The sequence below is a fragment of the Eleginops maclovinus genome, chromosome 16 (assembly GCF_036324505.1).
Source record: "Eleginops maclovinus isolate JMC-PN-2008 ecotype Puerto Natales chromosome 16, JC_Emac_rtc_rv5, whole genome shotgun sequence".
Taxonomy (NCBI): domain Eukaryota; kingdom Metazoa; phylum Chordata; class Actinopteri; order Perciformes; family Eleginopidae; genus Eleginops; species Eleginops maclovinus.
Window position 1 is genome coordinate 5,121,333 of NC_086364.1, and position 25,614 is coordinate 5,146,946.

General features: G+C 38.1%; 2 protein-coding genes across 3 annotated transcripts; both read right to left on the minus strand.

Moving 5' to 3' along the window:
- Positions 1 to 797: 797 nt before the first annotated feature.
- Positions 798 to 14,022, minus strand: nlk1 (nemo-like kinase, type 1). 2 transcript variants are annotated; one of them, XM_063904082.1, is made up of 13 exons: positions 13,775 to 14,022; positions 13,330 to 13,412; positions 11,476 to 11,881; positions 10,426 to 10,555; positions 10,277 to 10,332; positions 9,343 to 9,449; positions 8,407 to 8,492; positions 7,747 to 7,956; positions 7,251 to 7,352; positions 6,444 to 6,530; positions 6,163 to 6,361; positions 5,021 to 5,114; positions 798 to 4,909 (listed from the first exon to the last, which is right to left on the minus strand). In XM_063904082.1, exons 3-13 carry the CDS (start codon positions 11,781 to 11,783, stop codon positions 4,861 to 4,863), a joined length of 1,428 nt encoding a protein of 475 aa, XP_063760152.1. In that variant the 5' UTR covers positions 11,784 to 11,881; positions 13,330 to 13,412; positions 13,775 to 14,022; the 3' UTR covers positions 798 to 4,860. The 2 variants fall into 2 exon arrangements, with proteins under 2 accessions (XP_063760152.1, XP_063760151.1); XM_063904081.1 differs by having other exon boundaries at positions 13,330 to 14,018.
- Positions 14,023 to 14,973: 951 nt separating this feature from the next.
- On the minus strand, positions 14,974 to 25,361 carry LOC134877888 (myc-associated zinc finger protein). Its single transcript, XM_063903560.1, has 8 exons — positions 24,373 to 25,361; positions 22,758 to 22,908; positions 22,088 to 22,485; positions 20,971 to 21,230; positions 20,160 to 20,223; positions 18,888 to 19,059; positions 17,717 to 18,145; positions 14,974 to 15,786 (listed from the first exon to the last, which is right to left on the minus strand). The coding sequence occupies exons 1-7, from the start codon at positions 24,403 to 24,405 to the stop codon at positions 17,820 to 17,822; spliced, it is 1,404 nt and encodes a 467-aa protein (XP_063759630.1). The 5' UTR covers positions 24,406 to 25,361; the 3' UTR covers positions 14,974 to 15,786; positions 17,717 to 17,819.
- Positions 25,362 to 25,614: the final 253 nt, after the last annotated feature.

Here is a 25,614-nt window from a genome sequence, read left to right on the forward strand (position 1 = left end):
TTAAGGGAAACATTTTTTTCTAAAAAAATGTTTTTTTAATATACATATATTAAAGTGAGGCGTCTTAATATATGTGCTAATTTTCACAACTGAAATGTGAACACTACATAAAGACAGGTTATTACATTTTTCTCTGCGAAGGAAAAAGACTCTAATTTAATATCTCTGCAAAAATCAGAAACTACTGTACTGTACGACTACAAATGTCTCCACATGTTTAGTAATACATTCTGAAGCAGCCTTAAAGAGTTGTATTGTTGAATAGTTTTGTTATTATTTTTAAAGATATCTTAATTGACGTTTTTTGAACATTTTTTTAATAATCTTTCATCAGCTTATTTTATTTATTCCTGTATTATTTTTAAACGTATTTACCATTATTCTTTTTTAATTCACAATTGTTATCTCTTAATTATTTTACATCTTTATTTTTAATTTAGACTCCAATTTAATATTTGTTATCCCTGTCCAGATTACTATCTCTTTATTTATGTTAACTTGTTTTCTTATGGACATTTAACTGTCTTAAAAAATGCAGGTGTGTTCACTGAAAAAAACTGAAACGTTGACTTGAATTAAATGTATTATGTCAACAGATTTCATAACTGTATTAGGTTAGCTGAAAGCAATAATATTAAGTTGAAGTCAAAGATAGTAGGTTCAGCTTAATATCAATGTGTTGGATTTGTTGACATAATAGATTTAATTTAAGTCAATGTCCAGTTTTTTTCAGTGTACACATTCCAAATATCAATTAATAGAGCTGTGAGTAAAAAAAGAGATGTAGTCATGAAAGGGAATATTATCCAGTGTCCATTTATTTATTTATCATTCACTACTTTAACTCTAAACATTTTTTTTTTTTAAGAAATTCAAGTATTTTTGTTGGGAACAAGTCAAAAAACAAACAAAAAAACAGTTTTTTTTGCTAAAACAAGGACAAAAAACATCAGTTTAAAACATCAGTTTCATATTTATAATAATAAAAACATCAAGTTTCTTTTCATAGAAGAAAAACAAGTCTAATTTCTAAAGATGACGAGCCAGCTGTCCGTCTCTGATCTGTGAACAGTGTGCAGGAGGGCGTCTGTTTATAAAACGTCCTCTAAACACAACAGAAACAAACAAAAGTAAAATAAGAAAAGTCCAAGAGGGAAAAAACTTTGATCTATTGTTCCCTAAATAGAAAATGTGAGCTTGAAATTAAAGGGTTCCCTCAATTTATTTATGATGTGCATTTACAACATAATCTTAATGAATTTTGATGTTGAAATTATTTTCAGATCAACAAAATATTAAGTAAGAGAGAAAAATGTCAAATGTTCCAGCTTCTGCAATGGGTTTTAAATCACTAGAAAGTAAATTATCTTTGGGTCAATCTGACCCTTTTTTTTACAGATGTTTTAGAGAAAATGTCTCGTAGAAATGATAAGAAACATGATGGCATCATTTTTAAAATCAACAAAACACCGAAAGTCATTAAAGACGACACTTCAGGGAACCTAAACGGAAATAATGTTCTGATCATTTACAAAAAGTTTAGATTATCTTTTAAATGTTTTTCAGTTTGTTTTAAGTCTTTATGAAATTAATTTTCTTTGAGTTTATCTGACAAAATAAGGCAATTTAAAGACTTATATTGAGTGGGAAAGTTTAGAGAAGATAACTTCAGGAAACATCAGTTTTCTGTGGGAATTGGGTGGTAGTTTGAAGACTCAAATTATTCTGTTGGCTCTCGACTAATACTTTTATTTTGAAAGCAAAATCTATGTTTATCACACTGAAACGTTGCTACTTAAAACCTGAAAGAATAATCGTTTTAATGCTGAGGGTAACTCGCGTTTTCAAATTTATTTAGGGAACAATTATCAAAACATTTTCTCAACGTTCGGCTTTTGTAAAAAACCTAATCAGATCACAACAAACAAAACTTCTAATAAAAATCACTTCCTAAAGATGAATTAAATACAAAAAAAGAAAAGAAAATACCACAAAATGTACGTTTCGTCATCAAATCAATTGCACAGCATTCAAACCCAAAAACTCTCCATGGGATAATAAATATACACATGCAGATATACAAGTCAGGGGAGGAGCTGTGATCCTGGAGAGGAGGAGACTGAGGGGCCGACGGGGCCCCCGCCGCCTGCTGGAGGTTAAGGAGATGACGAATAAAAAAAAGCTTTCAAAAACCCAGAAACTGAGGAACAGGAACTAAACCTGGAGAGTCCCTCAGACTTTTCAGGAGCTTTAAATTGAAATATAAATGTGACAGGACAAACTGTGAGGTGGCAGAGTGTTCCTGAGTTCCTTACAACAACAAAAAAGGTTCGTGGACAAGTTCCTGCAGTCAGAAAAGGGCCGAGAACGGTGGGAGGGGGACCAGAACCCAGAAGAGCAGACTGATGGTTTTACATGTTTTCCTGCTTTATCTACATATAAGGATCCTTGAATTACTGCTGAACAGACGAGTAAAACATGTGGCGGTCTTGTGTGAATTAGAGGGATTATTGTTACTTTTGAAGGGTGGAAAAACTATTGATACTATACTGCAGATTTTATTTTCTGAAGTATAAATACACCTCAGTAATCATGAGGGGGAAAATGCTTCTTTTTCTTCCCCTCATTTGAGATACAGATTTTATTGAAGTTTATCCAGTTTTATTTTAGTTTGGGTTAACGACATTGTGAGAAACTTTGAGATTTCAGTAATATTTCTTTTAACCATGTAGTCGAGGTAACTTGTGAAATTACAGTTCACATATATGCACCTTCATTTGACTTTCAGGACCATTTGTTGAGTTTGTAGTTAAAGGGTTAAAAATGTAAAAACCACCAGTATGTTCACTTTGAAATCTAACTCAATTAGATATTAAGATATAATTAATTTAACATATTCTGCTGACAGTGTAGAATCTGAAAAACTGTTATTTACTGATAATAACACCAGGATCAATACTGGTGCATCCTTATGTGGCTTTGTACAATTCATAGTCTATAAACGGGACACCTGAGCCTGAAACTAAAACAAACTAAAACAAGAAAACAGCAGCATTTCGCAGAAAACATCCTTCTCTCAGAAAAAAAAAATCAGAGTGGGGGGGGGGGGCGAGGTCGAGGTAAAGAGAAGAAGAATCTGGAGGAATGACGTTAAAGTTGTGACAGGAGGTTTTCACTTTACAGATATGCTCACATCAGTTTCTGTTCTGTTTTTCTCTGGAAGTTTGAGGTAAAACCGCTTCAAACAACAAAGGGTGGAGACACACACTCTTCAACAGACACTCAATAAATTAAGAAATCACCCAAAAAAAAACGTTTCTCTCTCTGCTGGTGGGCAAAAGGTCGAGGCAGAGGAGGTCAGCAGGAAAATGAAAATGAGATGGGAAGAAGAAGACAAAAAAGGCAGCCAAATATTCGTGGATTTGGCAATTTTCTTTAAGCGGAGCATCTTTTTAGGTAACCTTAAATCATTTCTTTACGACGATGTATAAGGGCCATTGTAGGCAAACCAAATTAAAAGTGTCATTAACACAAGAGGATTAGGACCAATCTTTTTGAGATCATAAACAAAGTACTTTTTTATATTGAGTTCTGGGAGTCTCAATCTCAGAATTCTGAATTTATTTCTCAGAATTCTGACTTTAATATCAGAACCAAACCACAAAAAATAATCCACTATTGGCCAGATCCCAAAAAATAATCCACACGTGGCCCTTACCCTCTTTCATAGTAGTCAAGGTACATTTCTGAAAGACAAAGGGGTATTCTCAGAGATTAAAGTTTTACATTTTCTCCAAGATTAAAATGAAACACAGCGTTTGAAAACATCACACTCTTTTACTTTTTACTTTAATCCCAGAGAACTGTTTTATTTGTTATTATGAATTTGAATAGGAGTATGTAATTTTTTGTCCTTGTAAATGTATGAGTGTAACCCACAATGGTCCTTATAAGCTGCCATAAATGTTCCTGTCGTAATTTTCAAATCTAAATACTTTGAGGTCACTAGATCTGTTGATGTCCGATTTCAAAAACTTCAAACTGAGGAAAAATAGTTCCTATTAATCTCCTGCAGAATGATGCAGACAAAGAAACAAAGGTGGTAAAAACAGAGATCGAAGCCGCACTCAGATAAAAACAATAACGGATCTAGCTGTGGTGTGGACGAACACGAGGGGACTGACTGTGGTTAGAACCTGCTACATCTGTTAGATTGCATTATTAACACGGCTTGGACTCACAGAGAAAAACACAGTGAGTGAAATGCAGTTCCAAAAAAAGACAAACAAATTAAAATAAACGTGGCGCTGTACGGTGTAGTTTTGGCGGGAACACTGATCCGGTACGTGCTCGTATCGGGAGTGTCGGAAACTCCGCTTTGCAAGCCATCGCGCTCCGTGTTGTCAGTCCGTCGCTTGTCAAAATTAAACCGCATTGCACAGGGCTGGAATGACTTCAAAAATCAACTAACTCTACCAAACAATTAAAACCATTATTCTTTAAAGTCTCTACTAACACAGATGGAAAATCCACTCTAGTAGTTCCTCTTTCTTTTTCCTAAAGCAGCCTTTTCTTTATTTTTTACATCAGCACCGGAAAAGAAACGCCCGAAGCATCAGCTGTTTGGGTCGTTTAAAAAAAGTGAAGCGATAGTTTCCATATTCTGAAACTCTAGATTTTTGAAGGAGGTAAAATTAGTGATTAGAATCTTCAGGAGGTTTTTTTGGGTGCGTTCCCCCGTCTGCATCTCGCCAGGGGAAGAAAATTAAAGGAGAAGACCCAAACTCTTCAGTATTTTCACGGGCGATCAAATCCTTTTTCACACTCTGCTGTCGCGCCCCGGGAGGAAGAGGAGGACGTTCATCTCTCCTCCTTCCTGGACACCTTAGAGGAGTGCCATGCGGTGGACCTGCGGACACAAAGACCTCTCTCAGACGTGGAATACAGAACAATCATCCATGTTAACATCAGTTTGTTCGGTAAAGTGATAAAGGGACATCAGAAATAAGCTCCTCCTCACCTGATGAAGGTCTTGAAGGCAGCACTCTGAGGGTTGATGCACAGCGGCACACGCTTGCCCTGCTGGTGCTCCGTGATGAAGCGATGGATCAACTCTGTAGACAAGAGCCAGCAGGAATTACAGGAGGCTAAACTTTATTTATAAAGCACGTTTCATGTGTGTGATTTTAAATGTAATCTCTTTTATTTTGTAATTTATTTGTTACATTAATTTGTATATTGTTATTTTTTTTACTTTAAAAAATAAATTGAAATCAATGTTCCTAAAATTTGAAGAAGGAAAACAACTCTAAATAAAATAATCACAACCATAACTTGACCATTATATTTCTTTAAAATAATAAATGCTAGTACAAAGATAACACAAACTAAAATATCAATAAGAGATAAGAATAAAATAAGACAAACAGTTGAACAATAATAATAAAGAACAGTAATAAAAGAGATATGCGTTAGAAGAAATACAAAATAAAACCAACAGTTGGCCAATAATAAGAATAATGAACACATATTTACATACAAATCATTTTAAGTGGTTCGAAATAAATGTAATTAAGACGAGCAAACCAGACTGCTCAGCAAAAAAAGTAAAAAAGGTTTTAAAAAGGTGACGGCGCTCGATTACACCTAACACCAATGGGCTGGAGTTCCTGCAGAGATACACACAGGGTTGGAGCTATATATTGTTTTATATTATTAAAAAGTTAAATATGTTTTGTCTTGTCTTGCTGTTATTGCTGTTTATTGTAATTGTGAATTTATTTAGTGTAATTATTTTAGTTAAATAAAATCATTGGTTATGCTTTTATTTTGAAGGCAGCTTTTGGCACTGGGTGATGTTTGTATTTTGGAGACAGGTGGTGGTGGGATAAGCACACTAGTATAGGCTTGTGTTTTTTTTACCAGAGTGAAACAAGCCAGCCATGGAAGGGCACAGGGTAATAAAATATATATGAAACCTAAACACTTTATTTTGTTGATACTGGAACATGTCAAATAATGTATGAAAGGCTCTTTTTGTCTGGAATTGGATGGAAGATGTTGCCGCTATACACAGTAACAAACTAAGTCTGAGGCAAACACCTGGACGTGCGTAAGGTGGAAGTGTGTTTAGTTTGAGCAGGAAGTGTGTGTGAGGCATACCTTTGCCCTGCCACACGGACAGCATGCTGTTCTCGTAGCTGTGGCTGAACGGCCGCTCGGCAACCGGCTCAAAGTCCCGGGTGTAAACTCGCCCGCTGGGCACCGAATAGCAGCACTGGCACATGCAGGTGTGGTAACGCAAGCGCCCCTCGTCCAGGTACGGGTGGGAAAGGGCGTCGCTGCCAGAGATACGTTTAGTCTGAACGTAAAAAAAGAGACTGGATAAAGACAACCAAACACAAACATAAAACAGTACTAACTATGTTAGTGTGTGGACTAACCGGGTCAAACACCAGCATCCGACAGAGCAGGTGCACCGCCTCGTGTGTGGCTCCGTCAGACAGCATGTACAGCACCGACAGCGACGGCTGGAAATACAGCAAACAAAAAATACATAATCGGTTTCTTTCATTGTCGTCTTTTAGAAAATGTGCTGCTGAACATTACACATCATATCCGCAGACATTATTTGACAGATCGACTTTAAATAGAGTTCAGGCATCAGTTACATTTAGAGTAAACTATCATGTCAGCATGCATGCAGATTTAAAATTTGGTAACAAATCAGCTGTATTATCTGCAAATAACCTGGGATGGGGTATCAGGCATTTCATTTCCAATAAATCATAAACAAATACATAAATTAATCAATGAATGCTATCAGCTGATGGACTATGGTGCTCATAACAGGATATCTATTACAAATTCTATAAATCTACAGATTTATTATCTTGTTTTTTTGTTAATTAATGCGTAAATAACACCCCAATAAAATGAGTTTTTATTTAATCAGCATTTTCTCACTGTGAACAACATTGAATGAAGGAGCTTTAGGTAAGAAGCGATTATTCATCAGTTGTAGGTTAATAAAATGTTGAGATAATCACACGGCCGAATATTTATTTATGATAGTATTTCACTGAGCTTACATTAGTCCAGTCCACTAACATTATTTTTTATTTACGCTTAAGTTTAGAAATTGTTTCTCGGAAACAAAAAGATGTTGCTCAAAAAGCAGGGTTAGAGGTGCACCTAAAAGGCAACATTTATGCAGAAAAGAGACTGCTCTGAGTCTTTTTGCCACGTACCGGCTTGTGTGGCCCCCTCAGGATGTGGGCTCTGGCACCCTCGCAGGCTGACGACAGGGCTGACAGAGGAGGGGTCCCCAGCAGGTCTGTGATCAGATCCAGCTGCAGGATAGAGAGCCAGTTAAAGACAATAACACACATGTGCATAATATCAAAACATTAAACTGGTTCATATAAGCTGTACATTCCTGTCTCTGCTATCAAACTCTGTAGGTGGCCTTTTGCAACAAATGCTGAATAAACACAAAAATACCAAACCAGTTCAGTGATTCAATTGCACTTTATCATAAAGCTTGGCATAATTTCACCTTAGCAGATGCACTGTTTTAGCTGTAGGAGAGTGTCTTTATAGTAAAAATTCTAAAGGAAGCAGAGTTTGAGGATTTACAAAACAAACTTCACTTAAAAAGAACCTTTGGTCTTCCTTTAGTTTTCCAGGATCTGTTTTAATAAAGCAAGAGGTCCATCATGAAAAAGTTGATGCAGGCGATCTCACCTGCTGGATGGGGCTCTGAGCCTGGAAGAGGATGCGCCGTCCGAGCAGCTCAGCGAAGATGCAGCCCACTGACCACACGTCGATGGCCGAGTTGTAGTGTCTGCAGCCCATCAGCACCTCTGGAGCCCTGTAGTACTGCGTCACCACCTCCTGGGTCATGTGACGGGACGGGTCGGGCTCCTCCACACGGGCCAAGCCGAAGTCACAAATCTAAACACAGGTTTAAAGAGCATATTTTTTTTAAAGTTAGCCTTGCATTGCTCAAGGTTTACCCAGAAGTGCTCAATAAAACATTTGAAATAGAATATCAATTTATTAAATTTTGCAGTGCAGTGCAGCACTTACAGTGAGAGAATGAAACATCAACTTAACCTATAATGTTATAACCACCCAACAATCATTTAAAAATAACTAAATAAATCTAAACTAACCTGAAATAAAATAATCTACAAAACCTCAAATGAAACCATCAATCTGAAATACATTTAAAATAATCTGAAATGTAAAAATAAGGTAACAATTCTAAAATAAAATCAGATAGAGTTCCTGTTAATGCATCCATGTAGGAGCATGATCAGATCGTGTTTAGGTCCAGGAAATACTCCACTCTTTCCAACTGGGAAACGTTTTAAAAAGCAGAATGCAGAGTTTCTGTTTCACCTTGAGAAGACAGTTGCTGTTCACCAGCAGGTTCCCAGGTTTGATGTCTCGGTGCAGGATCCCAGCAGAGTGCAGGTACTTCAAACCTGAACCGCAACAGGCATGACATTACACCATACTGGATTATACACACCAAACAGTCCCATGCAGAAACAGTTAAGCTGTCCTCTCCCTACATGTCGCTCGGACCAGATATGTAGAGAAATGAAGGTTATTATTTTATTTTAAATTAAACTTAGAGAGAACAATAAACCAAGTGTTCAGAAATGTCTGAATGTGCTGAAACATCTAAATAGAGGAAATAAAGACTAATTTGTTGTTCTGATTTGACAATATCCTTTTAGATGTGTTGATTGTACCCAATTTCTTCAATTTGCTGTTTGTACTCTTGGTTCAGAGTTAAAAATTGATAAACGAATGAATCGGCCAATAGAAAAACTAACCATGTTTTTGTATTTTGTAAATTTAAATTGCTTTCAACGCAATGTGAATATTTCTCTTTTTTCTCATCCAGAAAAAGGAATGCTCTAGTGATCCCCAGGGAAAATTGTATTTTGTCCCAGTCGGTCTATTTAGAATAAATAAATATAGTTAAGTCTTTGCATAAAAGTATAAATTAGAAAAAGAAAAACATTGCTTATATTGCTATTAAATGATTAATGCAGGGTATTGCACAGCTAATTGTTATTTAAGTCTGACCTGCAGGGATTAGGTATGTTATTGATGGGGTTATGGGGGAAATTAGTCATATTGAAAAAGTAAATTGCTTCTCTCCAGGTTTCGGACTAATGACAAAACAAGTGATTGTGATTTGAAGACCCCATTTTAAGGGAAATGTGACGGATGTTTTCTTATATTTTTAGAGGATTGCAAGCACAAAAACTCCATTTGAATAACTATAAATACTGTTTAGTGCGTCAGCAAAAGTGCGCTCACCCCGGAGGATCTGATAGAGGAAGACCTTGATGTGGTCGGTGGTGAGTGGCTGTGGAGATACGATCACTTTGTGCAGGTCGCTCTGCATCAGCTCCGTGATCACGTAGCTGCGGGGGGGTTCTCTGTCAAGGAAAATAAAAACCACGCACACAGAATGACCTCCGCCTACATGCACACCATGCATCTCTCAGGAGCACAGGCACAAAAACAGAATGCAGTTACATGTCTTACTTCACATTCACTGGTGGATAGAGAGGAGCTGGATTTAGACCAGAGAGTAAGAGGCTAAATTAAGAGAATTAAACGGAGGACATGGGGGACCGTTAAAGGAAGAGAAACTGGGACGCAAGACATGGGGAGGTGAATGCAAGATTAAAGACAAGGTGTGCTGGAAATAAAAGCCGCAACTTTGGTAATATTATATAAAGAAGGTGTGATTCTACAATGGCATTGAGGGTCAATGTAGTAAAAAAAATAAGACAAAATATGAGAACTTTTGAGGATATTCTCTGAGTTCGGTCAGACATTTGTAGGAAAAAACAAATTCACTAGAAAAAAGCTTGGATATTCTCAGATAAAATGTGTACGTTTCTAATAACTAAATAAATTAAGAGAACTTAAGTCAAAATGATGTTCATTGTAAATAATTACTGAACATTAGAGCCGTATCTCTCACAAATTTACAAAATAAAATGTTTTGTTTTTTAATTTTGTGACACATTCTAAAATAATTGTATAAGTATTCCTTTATGTGAATATTACAACCCATAAAAAAGGAAGAAAATGTGTATATCTTTTAGGACATTCATTTAGGAAATTCTGAACTTTTATCTGAATTTTACCCCTCCAATATCCTTCTTGTACCTCATAATACACCACGGTATCATTCCGACATCCGATCAATTCTTTCGTATATTTTTTTTTAAAAGGATACATTTCCTCAAAGCAGTCGATTTGTGGAGGCTGCAAAATGTCCAGAGCTGACAAAACCTGCAGAGACAGAAAACAAAACAATTACGTATATATATTTGAATCCCATCTACTACAGACATCATGTTCCTTCTTTTGTCTGCTGGTTATTACGTTGTCATGTTTGAAGAAGCAGAGCATCCTGAGCTCTCTGAAGACCCTCTTACAGGAAACCAGGTTCTGGAAGACATTAGGCATCTTCTTCAAAGCCACCTTCCGACCGTCACGTGGATCTGTAACGGACCTGAAAAACATCCACAACCACAGAAAAATATAGGACCTGTGCAATGCTTAGGATATGTTATTATACGTTTGATTGTGAATGAGTGTGGTATTTTTATACAAAAGATTTGCAGGTTCTTTTTTAATTATTGGGAATTTGCCACTTATTTTTTATAAATGGTACAACAGGTAAAGACAAGTAAAGTAAATGGTTTGCACTGTATCAGATAAAACACACATTATAAAGACCTTTTGCTTTTATATTTGATGGTTTTGTGCTTATTCTTTATTTATCTATTAATTAATTTGATGGTTTTTACATAGTAAGTCGTAAACAAGATAGTCAAGCTACACATTCAGCAGGTAAGAAAATCTTTGTAACTGGTGTTGCAATATAGTTCTTTCGTATACAAATAAAACACATTTAGCTTGTCCCATCTTTACAATGCGAGGATATGTTGCTTTCTTTGTCTTATATTTAAGGGTTGTTTGTTGTCATTCTGCAACACAGGGGTGCACAATAAAATGTAGTTATAGCTCATCATGCTCCACAAAACAAAAGCAGTGCATTGCTATTGTTGATTTTAAAACAAGCATATTGAAGATATCCCCTGGGGCTTGTGGACTTACAGTATAAAGGACATTTTTGTATTCATATGTAACGGCTTTGAATTCTTAATTCCTGTGCTTCTATATTTGTTTTTTACATTCATGTTTATAAATGTTTTCTATTTTTAACTGTAAGTTAAATTAAAATATATATTAAAAAAGACATGTAACGAAACCAATGGCTGCTTGGAAAGAACTAGGCCTAATGGACAACAAATAACAGAAATTCTGCAAACACTACTGTATGTTTTCCCAAAGAGTGAGTGTATGTGCATTTTTCTATATTTATTATCACGCAAAACACAAATATAGTGCTTCATAATATATATTTACCAGACAACGCCGAAGGCCCCATAACCGATGGGGCGATCTGGCTCCATCTCAGCGGGGCTGGGCACCTCGCTGGCCGGGTTGCTGTAGGGCTGAGGCACCGCCGCTCCACCGCCTGCGCTCCCTCCGAGAGCTGTGGGGTGACGAGGCGTCCCAGCTGGGGCAGTGGGTCCGGTCAGGCACGGCGTGGCGCTAAGGCCGGTGGACGGGGCTCCGCAGGAAGAGTTGACACAGAAATACTTGTGGCCCAGCTCAGAGCCCGGGAACAAGTCTCCACAAACGGTCTGCCTGCCGGCACCGTGAAATGCCATCCCTCCTCTCACCAAACCCCCAGAAACACTTTGTCTGCACCAAACCGGCTGGGCGCGGAGGAAACACAACTCCTAACTCAGCATGATCCACGAGTTTCCTGTGTGTGCAGACAGAAAAGATGGTTTAGAAACATATTCAACTAAAAGTGTTTTCCTGTGTGGATTGTTGGTCGAAATAGTTGAGCAGAGGGGGTAAAATATGCTAAGAATTTATCCTGTAGTGGGAGTAACTATTGGTAGTTTAGACAAAAACTCATTCACCTTTCAGAGGACATATTCTGCTTATGTTCAGGTTCATATTTGTATTTTGTGTCTCTACTGTGACATGATTCCATGCTTACATTTTTTAAAAAGCTCTTTATTGTTCTCATACTGCCAGTGCTGCAGCACCTCTCTTCACCCTCTGTCTGAAACCAGAGCCCAGTCTCTAACTGGTTAGCTGGCCGGCTCTGTTGTGAGTGGTCGACTGCTTAGAGATGTCCCTCCCCTTAGCCTATTATAAAGGGTTAGTGTTGGAGCACTAGCCATGAGAGGCGTGAGTGATAGTGATGTCATGTTGTTACGGAAGTTAACAAAGGGGTACAATCGAGGCGTTTCAGGCAGGGGGGGTAGTGTGTGGGAGAGAAACTCCCTCTGGAGGGAACTTTGGGATTTTAGCCTATGCAGACCATTTGCAATACATGCACAAAAACCTATTTAACAAACAACAGGAAAGGGAAGCCCCAAAAAGCATAATAGGGCCCCTTTAAGAAATGCATGTTTAGTTAGTATTTCCGCTGGTTTGGTGACATTAACATGTGTCCAATGCTACCTGAGGTTAATCGTTTAAATGACTAAACCATCCTGTAGTTGACAGTGACACATTTATTTTTTACACACACTTGCTGGTTACAAATGGGAGAATTATCTGATTTTCTTATATGATTTAAACCTAACATTTTGGGGAAGTTTATCAGTGCAAACAAGCATTTCAAAATGACGTCCCATTTGGCTCTAGGAACCTGTGCTAGGCATTTAAATTAAATAAAAGTCGATAATTGAAATACACTTAGCTGTAGTACATTTGTATACTTGTAACTGTCCCTGGATGTTTTAATACTGCAATTCACAGATTTTAAGTGGATAAGCAGGTGCACCAATACACATGAACAATGATAGTTTAGCAATGTGATAACATTGCAGAGACAGCGGTTTTTAAAGAGCAAACATGTTATGCACAACACCCACTTATTATTTTTCTTTACTTAAGTTTTTGACTTTTACGTTGCTTTAACTTTATTTTCATTTGAAATACAAATGCTTATTGTGCATACACTTACGAGAGATTGATGATGCAAAAGTAAAAATGTTGTAAGAATAATGACCACTGTGGGATACAAAACCCAAGTACAAAATAAATATATACATAAATAAACGTGTAAAAACAAGCGTTAAAAGCCTGAAAAATATCGGTGACAGCTTATATAAATACATGAAAATGTAGCGGACAGAACCATAAGTGAAGACACTTTATTGTATTTAAAGTTTTCTTTTTGTTTACGCTTACCTTGTTAATTAGTGTAGCTGCTCAGATGCTAGCAGGCTCCGGCTAGTTCAGTCAGCTAACGATGGCCAAGCGACGACTCCAAACTATTAAAAAAAAAAAATCCACTCGATGATATCCTCAGACACACAGACTGCAGAGTTATATCTACTTGTACAAGCATGTGCATCAAAGTTATTGCATTTTTCGTTAAAACTGACTGATAAATAAAAACAGCTAGCCACCGTGCTAACCAGCTGTTCCTGCTAATACCCGAGGATGACCCAAATAACTATCATTGGTCGGGTTCAGTGACCTACATATTCAAAAAAGAAAACAATTCATTGGTAATTCAAACTAACAAACCTACATATAAAACCTCCGTTAAAATAAACTTGGCATGACACGGAAACTAATTTAAAAAAGGCCGAAAAAGCCGTGATTAGATGAGGGTCTCAGAAGCTCCTACCCCGGCTAGCCAACCAGCTAGCTTTGGGACCGCCTGCTAGCTGGCCATTGCGTCGTAAAACACGCCAAACAAGCGTCCCATTAAGGCAGTTTCTTGTGTTTCCTGGATGAAATATATCATCCAGCAGGCCCTGTAATGTTCAGCGGTATTTTTAAAAGATCTCTGGTCGCCTTTACAGCGGCTAGCTGGCTAGCTTGTTAAGTAGGAGGCGCTGGTAAAGCCGCCGGGTGGGGGAGGGTGACGCTGTTCAGCCCACTGCAAACAATGCTAACGTTAGCCTAGCTTCACAGCAGTGGAGGGGGAGGAAGTATTCAGATACTTTACTCAAACTAATATCAAAATGCTCTCTGACAAGTAGACTTCGTGCACTCAAAATCTTACTCAAAGTGCTCATTATGTATTACATTTCATAATAATATGTTACGTTATTGTATTGTAATTATTGATACATTAATGTTTATCTATAATGTTGCAGCTGGTACCTTTCTGTAATATAACAAACTTATAATTTATATTTTTCTATTATCTGAATCTGCAAAATAATTGTGTTTTATTTGTTAGTGGATATATGTTCTCGTCATTATGTACATTCTTTTTCATTGAGTTAATTCATTTTCTCAATTATTTATATATTAATTAATTTTATATTTTTATACTTCGTCCATTTTTTTTTTAAATTGCAGTGATTTATTCTATTTATTTTATCCTGTTGTAATTTCTCTTTTTAATTGTTTTTACTTGCATGATGCTTTTCTTTTTTTAAACACAAACTTTTATTTTATACAATAACTTTGAATCATTGTGTGAATCCATAGACATAAGGGCTTCATTGTATTCATTGTTGAGCACATAATAAGTAAAAATTTGACAACTTATATTAAAAAATCATTCAAAGGAAAGCAGCCAACCTTCATATGTGTGATGCTGGAAATATTAAATGTTTTCCGTAAAAAGTTACTTCAATAATTAAGTTTCATGAATTTCCAATCTCATTGATTAATAGCCCAGTCGTTTTTAGCTGTACTTTCATTAGTTTTGTGGGAAAGATCTTAATTTGCAAAGTTACTTAAGATTTAAAATAGATGTAGCGCAGCAGAACATTAAAGTCGCATGAAAAGCAAATAATCAAATATAGTACCTAATTTACATTCCACTGCTGACATTCACCCAGACAGATGATTTCCACTTAAACCCACATATGCATTTTAGTGCTTTTTTTTAATACAGTAGTAACGAGGCGCTATGCACTATGCATCAATTACAATCAATATGCACAGCCACAGAAAATGTGTCACCAAGGTAGCTACAAATTACATGGCAAATGTACCTTTTTCAAGAATTACAAATCAGCATCCAGAGACAGAGCAAGGACCATATGAAGCACATTCATGTTCATGGAGGGGAATATACACAAATAACGTATTATTAGTTTGCCTTTATCCACGTTATAAAAGTGTATTTACATGATGGTCCATGTGAAATAGCTGACCCATGTCCTGTGAGGTGTACGTGCTCTGCAGACTCAGATAAAGGCAAACTGGACACTGTTAAAATAAATTATATTATATCGATAATATTAATAAATAAGGGGGAAACTGATCAAAATTCATGTTAGGTCAATCTCATTATAAATAAACACTGATATCATGGAATATAAATAATCCAGAAACAACACCGACTTTACAAAATCTTGACAGGCTGTCAACTATTAAAACAATGACATGATGGAAAATAAAAACAGCTAATCGCTAAGCCACATGAATAAAAATACAATTATTTTTTCCCTAAAGAATGAGCAGAGGTTTTGCTTATCGTCTTTTCCAAAGTCTCTCGCTTTGACTCGGCTGATTTGCAAAGACGTGGAACAGTTTGCAGAGTGTGTCTCTCGGCTGTTTAACACTGATGGAGCTGGAAGTAAAAGGTCAGAAATATTCTGCCGTCCTCATGAAACCACGAACAGCGCTGAGCAGGAAACACCACCGATCTGTGTTCACTTCCGGATATGAAAACATCTGGAAAGTGAAAAGCATGTAAATATTACAACATATCATCATGAATCATCAGGTTTGAAAGGCTAGCATTTTTTTGTAAGGGATTGTTCTTTCAAATGATTTGTATGCCATTACTGCTTTTAAGTTTTAGTTCACTATTAAAGAAAAAACACTGGCTCGATTTTCATGAAACTTGTGGGAGTGAGTCACTTGGACCAAGGCAGATATCATTACAATCTGAAGCAGGTTTGAATGACAGATGTTATCATCAGTGGAAAATAATATGTGTAACTTCCCCCGCCAAATACTTTTGGTTATCCGTCATACTGTGTGTATGATATGTATATATTTTTTAAACAAATGTTATCATCCATCTCCTGAAACCTTTTTAATTTTTGGCTTCTTGATTCAGCATGCAAGCACTCACACACTTTCTTCTGCTTCTTTCTTGATTTTATGAATTGTATCTTGTTATTTTACTTTGTAATCTTATTAGTAGTTGATGCTTTAGAAATATTGTACATGTTACATTCACACCATGAAAGAGAATTGCTTTAAATTGAGAGAGAACCGCTGTTTTTACGCCTATCCCTCTGCTGATTTGGGATGCATTTTCCACAATTTGAAATGGTTTCAACACAAACACTTATGAAACATAATAGAGCATGGGGCCATCATGTACTTTAATCATAATACTCTAAGCCCTACTACTATTACTTTGCAATAAACCTGATTCTAAAATTAAATCCAATTTCAGTATATAGCACTTACAGTGGTTTGGTTTATGCTAAACTATTGTTCCCCTTTGTTTACTTCTGTGACATTGTGACATCACTACGTAACAATCGCTTCTATTGGCTCGACAGCGGCTCTTCTTCCTCCGCAGGCTGCGGAAGTTCAACATGGACTCCAGGATACTCTGCAACATCTATAGGTGCACCATCGAGAGTATCCTGACTGGCTGCATCACCGCCTGGTATGGCAGTTGCACCGCCCTCAACCGTAAGACTCTACAGAGGGTGGTGAAAACTGCTCAGCACATCACCAGGACGGAGCTGCCATCCATGGAGGACCTCTACACCCAGCGGTGTAGGAAGAAGGCCGGTAGGATAATAAAGGACCCCCATCACCCCAGCAACAATCTGTTCTGTCTGCTGCCGTCTGGCAGACGGTACCGCAGCATCCGGACCAAGACCACCAGTCTCAGAGACAGTTTTATACCACAGGCTATAAGACTGCTGAACTCCTGAGCTCTGTCTGTTTATAGTACACACATACATATATATATATATATATATATATATATATATATATATTATACATATCTGCCATATACATCTGTTATACATAATATATGCATCTGTCCATACCTCCTCATTCAACAGTGTAAAGTATTTAAATACTTTCAATGTATTCCACATATGTATATATTTCACATCCTTAAATCTTTATTGTTGTTATTGTAAATATTCTTCTCTCTTTTTGCACTATTTTATTTATCTTATTTGCACCATGTATGTTGAGTTGTTGGAGGAGCATGGGATATAAGATTTTCATATGCACAGCATATACGTTGTATATGCTGTGCATATGACCAATAAAACCTTGAAACATTGTACGTGAAAGGCTAAGTGGCAGGACATGTCTAAGCGGGTTGACCAATCACATCAGAGCCAACCAGCTAACCAATCAGAGCAGACTGGGCTCTAGTTTCAGACGGAGGGTGAAAGAGGTGCTGCAGCACAGGCAGTATGAGAAAAATATAAATACAAATACTGTATGTACCTGAAAGTCAGCATTATATGTCCTCTTTAAGGATAAAATCAAAGCGTCAGCTAAATGAAATGCAATGTGATTTTCAGGTTCCAGGTTTTCACATGATGTACAAGTCCCCCTAAACATCCTCATTCTCACCAATTAAAACAAAGATGGCAGAAGATGATTCACACACCTGGATAGGATCTTGTCTCTCTGCTTCTCTGCTCCTTGTTTGCCTTTGCCTCCATCCCCAGCACCAACCCCTCACCCAACCCACCCCCTGCCCTCCCAGCCTGCTAGCTGTGGGGCGGGGGTGCGATCCCGGAACAGTCGGTCACCAGCAGTCCCACGGCGCTGGCGCTGGACACGGTGACGGCCACGCTGGTGGTGCCCACGGGGCCGGCACTTGTGGGGTCGTGTCCAGGGTCTCCCTGAGCGGCATGGGTGCCCATGTGACCCTGGAGCTGTGTGGCCGTCTTGCACTGCACCCCGCACAGCTGGCAAAGCAGCACACCGCCGGCCCCCGTCCCACCAAAGCCCCCCCGCGCCCCGCCGCTCTCCTTCCACTCCTGACCATGGTGCTTCTGAGCATGCACCCGCAGGTAGGTGAGGGTGGTGAAGCCTGGAAAACACACACACACACACACACACACACACACACACACACACACACACACACACACACACACACACACACACACACACACACACACACACACACACACACACGTCATGATGGTATTTTTTAAAGTATTCTTGCTAATAGAATTGTATTTCATTCTATTAAAAAAGATGTTGCTTTTTTCTAGTTTTTTTGTAGTTTTTTCTAGTTTATTCTTTAAAGAGAGACCTTATTGTACTTTAGGGGGTTTTCCTTTTCCTGTAGTGGGTTTTTGTGCATGTAAATAATAATAATAATAATAATATATTATATTTATATAGCATTTTTCTGGGACTCAAAGTCACTTAGAAGATCTGCAAAGGCTAAAATCCCAGGGAGTTTCTCTCCCACACACTCCCCCCTTACCTGAAACAACTCTATTGTAGTTCTAACTCACGCTTCTACTGGCTAGGGCTCCAACACATTGTACCTGATCGGCTAAGGGGCGGGACATTGCTAAGTGGTTGACCAATCACATCCGATCTGGCAAAATCTTACCAATCAGAGCAGACTGGGCTCTGGTTTCAGACAGAGGGTGAAAAGAAGTGCTTTCAGCACAGAGAATATGAGACAAATAAAGAGCTTTTTGAACACACTTTTATAAACAGGTTTTCATGTGAATCACTCAGTTAGCAGGCTAACCATGAAGGCTGCTTTGTTTGATTTGATTTAAAGGAGATTTGTGATGTTTCCCAGGACTTACTACGGTTGCAGAGGTGGCAGGAGTGGTGCTGCGCCTGGTTGTGGACCCTCATGTGGTCGGTGATGTACGCCGCAGACAGCAGCTTCCCGCAGATGTGACACGGCACCTTCTCTTCATGACGCACCAAGTGAGCTCGGAGACGATCCCGCGTGGCGAACGCCGACGTGCACGTCTGTGAGGGAGCAAGAAGACAAGCACCAATACATGAGATCGGATACAGCTTTATTACACACAGTCAGACAAACAAAGAAACCCAGAACATGTGAGAACATAAAAATAACGTCAGGCAGTTTGGATAAGATCCGTTTTATAGGTAACTTTTTTGGGTTAATTATCATAATATAATAGATGTAGAGCAAATTCAATTGGGCACTGTTTAATCCTGAACAATCTGAACAAAATCAATAAGATGTAAAAAGTATTTTATCCCAACACAATCTAACTCAACAACAGATAATGATCATTTCTTCAATGTACACAATAAATAAACATTTCTTATTTTTAACGTCTCACAGGGCATATGGCCAATCCTTATTATAACCTAAAGGGAATTATTGTAAACATAAAAACGTTTTTACAAAAAGCTACTGCAGAGTATGCAAATATCAAAAATTGGCACAGAGATATTTTTTATTAAAAATAACTTCAAATATATAACATTTAAAATGTGCTTTTTTTTCTCAACATTAGTTCTAAGAAGTATTATTGGGGCCACTGTAGGAAAATTAATTAAAGAGCCGGGAGAGAAGATAATAGTACCTGATACTAAAGTCGTAAATATATGAGAAAAGAAAATCTATATTATTGTCAATTAAAGTAATAAATTAAATAGGGAATTCTCTCATTTCATACATTTAGACGGGAGTTGCTTTAGTCTCCCAATTTTTTTGTGCTACCTCACAAAAATTGTACTGAATTTTTGATTTTATCTTAGGTCATTTACTCTTTTTTCTTGCAAATCTAAAAAAGCTTTACACTTATAAAATATTAAAGGTTTTTCTCTTAAATAAACTAATTTAAACTGGTTTTGACATTTCTCTACTAATATTAGAACTGAGATAAAGTGTAGGGTACAGCTCTGTGCATTGTATATAAATATTAATTTCCTTACCAAACCTAGATTACAGCTTTGTTTCTTTGTAATGATTTTTTTATTTAAAACCCCTCACTGTATTAATCATCATCATCATCAGTATCCAGTGTTTCATGGTCTTTATGATTCACAAACCCATATTGGTAGAGCTCCAGAAAACAGACAGATGAAGACGTTACCGTGCACTTGAACGGTCTCTCTGTAGAGTGCACCTGTCGGACGTGGCTGTTGAGGTGGTCCGGTCTGAAAACAAAACAAAACACAACACAACTAATTACAAATGTGTTTCTAGGATGTAGAAAGCCTTCTTTACAAATACACGTTATTTTCTCTTGTACATGCAGTGGTTTGTGCCAATGCCATGTTTTGATGTGGTCATGCCAATAAAATTCCTTTGTATTGTATTGTTCCACCAAGTCAGAAAGACACAAATATGAAAGAAAATCGGTTATTTGTTAAAAAAACAGTAACATTAGCAAACATTTTTTTCATTTTATACTCGAAGCATATCTGTTTTTTTCCCCATAATTATGTTACTTTTTTCTTATAAACGTACCAAATAAATATCTGCGAAATATCAGCGTGTCCTTTCTTCTAAATTTGTGAGATCTTTCTTGTAAATCTACCACTTTAAACTCCTAAATATACGGATTATTTTTTCATTAGGTTGCTGTCAATTTAGTTGAACAACAGGGTAATATTCTGTGAATAAAAATCTGACTTTCTGACATTGAAGTTGTAATGATTTTTTTACGTACATACAGGTAATATTATCCAGGATTCATCAGATTATCATAAACCTATGTGACTTTGAAGAGAAATGATTCAGAAGAAAACAACCTGAACCTGATTTGGATTAGGTGATAAAAGGACAGATACAGATCTCCATGTTGAATACTATTTTATACAACTATTTCAATGTAAATAATACACTTGTTTTTATCTCTATTCAGAGAGTTATTAATCAAAGAAAGAAGACAAATTATGTACCTAGAGAAGGCCTTGGCGCAGTGCGGACAGACGTAGGGTTTCTCCACGCCGCCCTGGTGTGAGCGCACGTGGTAGCTCATCCGGTCTTTCCTCTTGAAGCGCTGCTGGCAGACAGGGCAGGAGTACGGCTTTTCGTCCGAGTGCGACAGGCGATGGCGGTTCAGGTGGTAGACATCTCTGAAGGCTTTCCCGCAGGCTTCGCAGGCGTGGTTCTTCCTCACTGTGTTGGTGTTGCTGTTGCTGGGGTTGGGGTTTGGATTCTGTGGAGCAGCAGCAGAAAACATTATTTCAATATGTTGGTGATTTTACAAATTATTTGACTGTTAACATAACTGTTTCTAAACTTTGAAACCATGAGTACATTTTTACGACCCAGTAATCTTTTGCAACTCCTGCTAACATAGTTTATCTGTTTGTTTTTTTCTAGAAAATGAAGAAGTAGTAAACGGTTGTGTCCTGAGGTATATTTTGTCATATGACCTGCTGTACCAAAGTAAAGAATGTTCACTTCTGACATACTCAGGATATTTTTGTGTTTTTCAATTGTGAATCATTTTACACAGTACATACATATGGCAAACAAACAAAAAATGTTATCCATCCAAATTACAGTCACTCTGCAGACTACCTTTCCTTATTACATTGCACCATTATTCTACACTTTTTCATGTCTTAGGTATATTGTTTGTCGCATTGTTGGAGGATCCCATCATAAATCATGTTTTTGCCAGAGCGTACACTGTAGCTGTTGTGCATATGACAATAAAGCCTTTGATTCCTCGGACCGGATCACATGAGGAATCACATGACTTTTTGTCACCAACGGTAAGCTAAAGGCAGCTAATGTTCAGAGAAATAAGGTTCAGTAGTCTTACTGAGCCACTTGTTAGCAACTGACCTTTCAGAAATTCCCCAACAAATAATATCACCTGTGAGGAAATCTGACATCTGTTATGGGAACAAAATAAAAACATATATGATTGAGTTTTCCACAATTCTATTTCAGGCTTCTAACGAAGAACACTAAATTACTTCCAGGTGAGGTAACAGGAAGTGAAAAAATGCTGACTCATTCTAAGGGGCTTGGACTCATTCCTGCAGCTCTCTATAAACCCACCTGCTCAAGGGAGCCCACAACAACAACAGCTGCCTGGATGGGAGTAGGCGGTGCAGCCATGGTTACAGTTGCTGGGGCAATGGACACAGCCACCTGCAAGCCATCTTGCTGCTGACCGAGGAGGGGGAGGGTCTCTGCGCCGGTGGCTGCGTTGTGTGGAAGTGAAGGAGTCTGAGGGGGCAGGGTGAGGTGGAGGAGTGAGAGCGGTACCGTCTGCTTCTCCACCCGCCCTCCTCCCCCCGCCTTCCCTCCGTCCTCTTTCTCCCGGGCGGCGCGGTCCTTCATCTTGATGCCCGTGTGCACCGACTGGTGGCGCCGCAGGTTGTAGCTGTTCTTGAACTCCTTGTTGCAGGTGGAGCAGATGTGGGCCGGCCGCCCCGGCTTGATGAGGGGTTTCACTGACAGACACAGAATCACATGTAGAGTTTTACTCTTCCCGGTATCACAAATTAAATAGTTTGAATTTGTATCTTCATGGTTTATTGAACTTATTGTAAGTAGATGTCACAGCTTCCTTCCTTTGTTTCCATCAGGGGTCACGATTAAGTGACAATATTTGGCTTTTTTACCAAAACAAAAGACTGGCTCTAACATAGCTTTGGATAAAATGTCCTCATGTTTCCTGTCTGTAACTACCAATAAAATGGCACAATGAAAGAGTTTTCCTCACCAGGCAGCGGCTCCTCGCTCAGGGCGGCCGTGTCGACAGTGGACGGCGGCGAGGCAATGTGCTCAGCCGGAGGACTCTGAGCGGGGCCGCTGAGCTCCGGCAGCAGCTCCGACTGGAGAGGCGTCTCAGGCTGGCTCTGAGTCGAAGGCGTCTGCCAGAAATAAACCAGGAACACATGTTTAAAACTGCAATACACACATTTTCACATAGTTAATTCAAAGTCCATAATACATTAGTGTAAGAAAAGATACACACCATGTTTTTGGTTAAAAAAGTAAGGTAATGTCCAACTAATAGGAGGTCAGGGTATTTGCAATATTAACTAATTAGGTTTAGAATCTATAAAATAATCACTTTTTAAGAACTTCTTTAATAATCAATTATTTAAAGCATTTTTCAGACAATTCTGACATTTAATAGACAAAACTAGTTAATCGATAATGAAAATAATTTTTAGGTGCAGCCCTATTTATTTCAATAGGCAGACTTTTGACATTACATTTTCTATACTTTTTCACTGTGTTGTTTAGAAAGTGCAATGCTTGAACAACAACATACTGAATTAAAAGTATATTTTTTACTTTACATTGTGTCTTTTGTCACTACTGAAGCTGCTTCAGTTAATGAAATATTTGAAAAGTTTTGGAAGCATGTTTTCAGCCCTCAAAATATGGAGAATTGCTGCTTTTCTATGTCTCAAACCATACTAAAGTGAAACTCTTCGGGTTTTATACTGAAAAAGAAGACATCACCGTGCACTTGGAGAAATTCCAATGAACATTCTTCTGCAGATCAATCGATTATGAAAATAGTTGTTATTTGCAGCCCCATAAAAAGTTGTAAAAATGAGCTCCGTCTTTAGCATCTGCACCATTAAAGTGATGAACACATTATTACATCAATCATTATATTACCATAATATATATTGTTCTAAAATACATACTTTTACTTTCGCTTCATAAATTATATTTTTACATCAGGGGCTCTATGGTTATATAAATATTTGTAAAATCAGGCCACTGTTATGAAATTCAATTTACCCTAGGGGATACATGAAGTATTTCTGATTGTGATGCTAATACTTTGTATTACTTTAGTTGCCTACCTTTTAGTAAAAGATGTAAATACTTTCAGTGTTGTGATATAAATGTTCTATGATTTACCCAAACTTTGTATTTTCCTTAAATTCTGTGTGGATGTTTATTAATAACTTTAAGAAAAAGAAAGAAAAAAAACATATAAATTGACAGCAGTACATAGAAAAGATGTAGTGATGTAAAAGGTCAACATTTACTTCATAGTGGAGTAAGAGTATAAAGTCGCATTTAGTATAAACAATTACTTAAATAAGGTAAAAGTCTGAGTACGAAGAGATAGTTGAGTAAAAGTACCTAGTTACTTTTCCAGGATAGGGAACATATCTGGGTGTTTACCTGTGATAGAAGATTTCTGGCTGGGGAAAAAGCTTCACCCTGACCCCTCTGTGACCTCCCCCCTCCATCCTCTCTTTAACCCCATGCAGAAATGTCAAACACCCCCCTCCTTCACCACCTCTTTTCCCCTAAGAAAACAAACATGAAAACCACCTAAAGCGACTTCAACAAATCAGACTTACCTGAAAGAGGAAATTGCTCCAGGAGGTATCCATTCTGAACACCGGGGACCAACAGTTAAGCGACCCGGGAGCAGAGAGGCAAAGAGAGGAGGGAGGAGGGGAGCGGAGCCCAGGAGGAAACGCTCCACCTGCTGCTTTGAAAACACAATCTGAGGCCTGTATTTCTCCTCTACCTGCCCGGGCTAATTAACAAAAAATATAAAATGACATCGGACGATATGAATCAGCTACTACTTATTCGTGGTTCGGCTGCTATGAATTATGAATTATTAATCTGTTGGCGATAAACAGGAGGCTTTTTGTAAATGCGACAAAATGAATCATGCTTGCTTTAATGGTGCGTTATTACAATATCATTTGCTTATGTCTACTGTAATAAAAAAAACTGGTGGCTTGCATGCAAAATTGAAATCATTTGTATACAGAAGATGATAATCATAACAGCTGTTTTTATTTTTGCGATAGCTCCGGGGGAAAAAAAGGCCTCAGCGTCAGGTCCAAAGCCTCGGCGTTGCGTATAGCTCCACCCCAAACTAGAGAGCTCCTGGTCGGCCGCGGTCCATGGCTCCGCCTCGGTGTTTCAATCGACAGGATGACATCTTTCTCTTTTTTTCAAAAATCTCGCTCCCTCTCTCTCGCCCACCCTCCCTCTCGGTCTTTCTTCCTTTTCTTTTTTTATCTCTCCTTCACCCCCTCTGTCCCTCTCCGCTTTAAAGGGAAAGTATTTTGTGTATGCACCCACCCTCCTCACGGACCCCGGCTCGGGCTGCTCTCGTACGGTCCCTCTCGCCCCCGCCGCCGCCACAGCCGCCCCTGCCGCCACTTCACGGTAGGCCGACAAATAATGAAATCCGACATTTATAAGAATCTGCTCCGACGTTCATTTCTCCCGTTTACTCTAAAAGAAAAAAACCAGTGCTTCTAAAAAACAAACACACGCCCGGTCACCGGAACCTCTGTTAGCCAAGATGGTGTCGGGTTTAGCTAAAACAGGGCTTTATCCTTCTTAAAGGTAAAGATGCAACACAAGCGCAACAGCTGGATTCTAACCTGATATTAGACTACATCAAACTCCATTCAACAAATCTGATATGTCATGAAGGCCAGCTTTAAATTACATTATATTAACCATAATGGGCAGGAACAAGGATTATATTCAATTAATTGATTAGAACTCCTAAATTCGGCATGCAAGAAGTACATTACTACCAAATTCTGAGCAGACTTCCATTCCAAGGTGGA

What these genes read in the sequence shown, in the direction of transcription:
- LOC134877888 (XM_063903560.1), bottom strand. Translation starts at nt 24,405, where the DNA reads ATGGATACCTCCTGGAGCAATTTCCTCTTTCAG. An exon ending in GGAGCAATTTCCTCTTTCAG is followed by an intron (nt 22,909 to 24,372) that starts GTAAGTCTGATT and finishes TATTTCTGGCAG; the next exon opens with ACGCCTTCGACTCAGAGCCA. An exon ending in GAGCGAGGAGCCGCTGCCTG is followed by an intron (nt 22,486 to 22,757) that starts GTGAGGAAAACT and finishes TGTGTCTGTCAG; the next exon opens with TGAAACCCCTCATCAAGCCG.
- nlk1 (XM_063904082.1), bottom strand. Translation starts at nt 11,783, where the DNA reads ATGGCATTTCACGGTGCCGGCAGGCAGACCGTTTGTGGAGACTTGTTC. An exon ending in GGGGCCTTCGGCGTTGTCTG is followed by an intron (nt 10,556 to 11,475) that starts GTAAATATATAT and finishes GATGTTTTTCAG; the next exon opens with GTCCGTTACAGATCCACGTG. An exon ending in GGATGCTGGTGTTTGACCCG is followed by an intron (nt 6,362 to 6,443) that starts GTTAGTCCACAC and finishes TTTTACGTTCAG; the next exon opens with ACTAAACGTATCTCTGGCAG.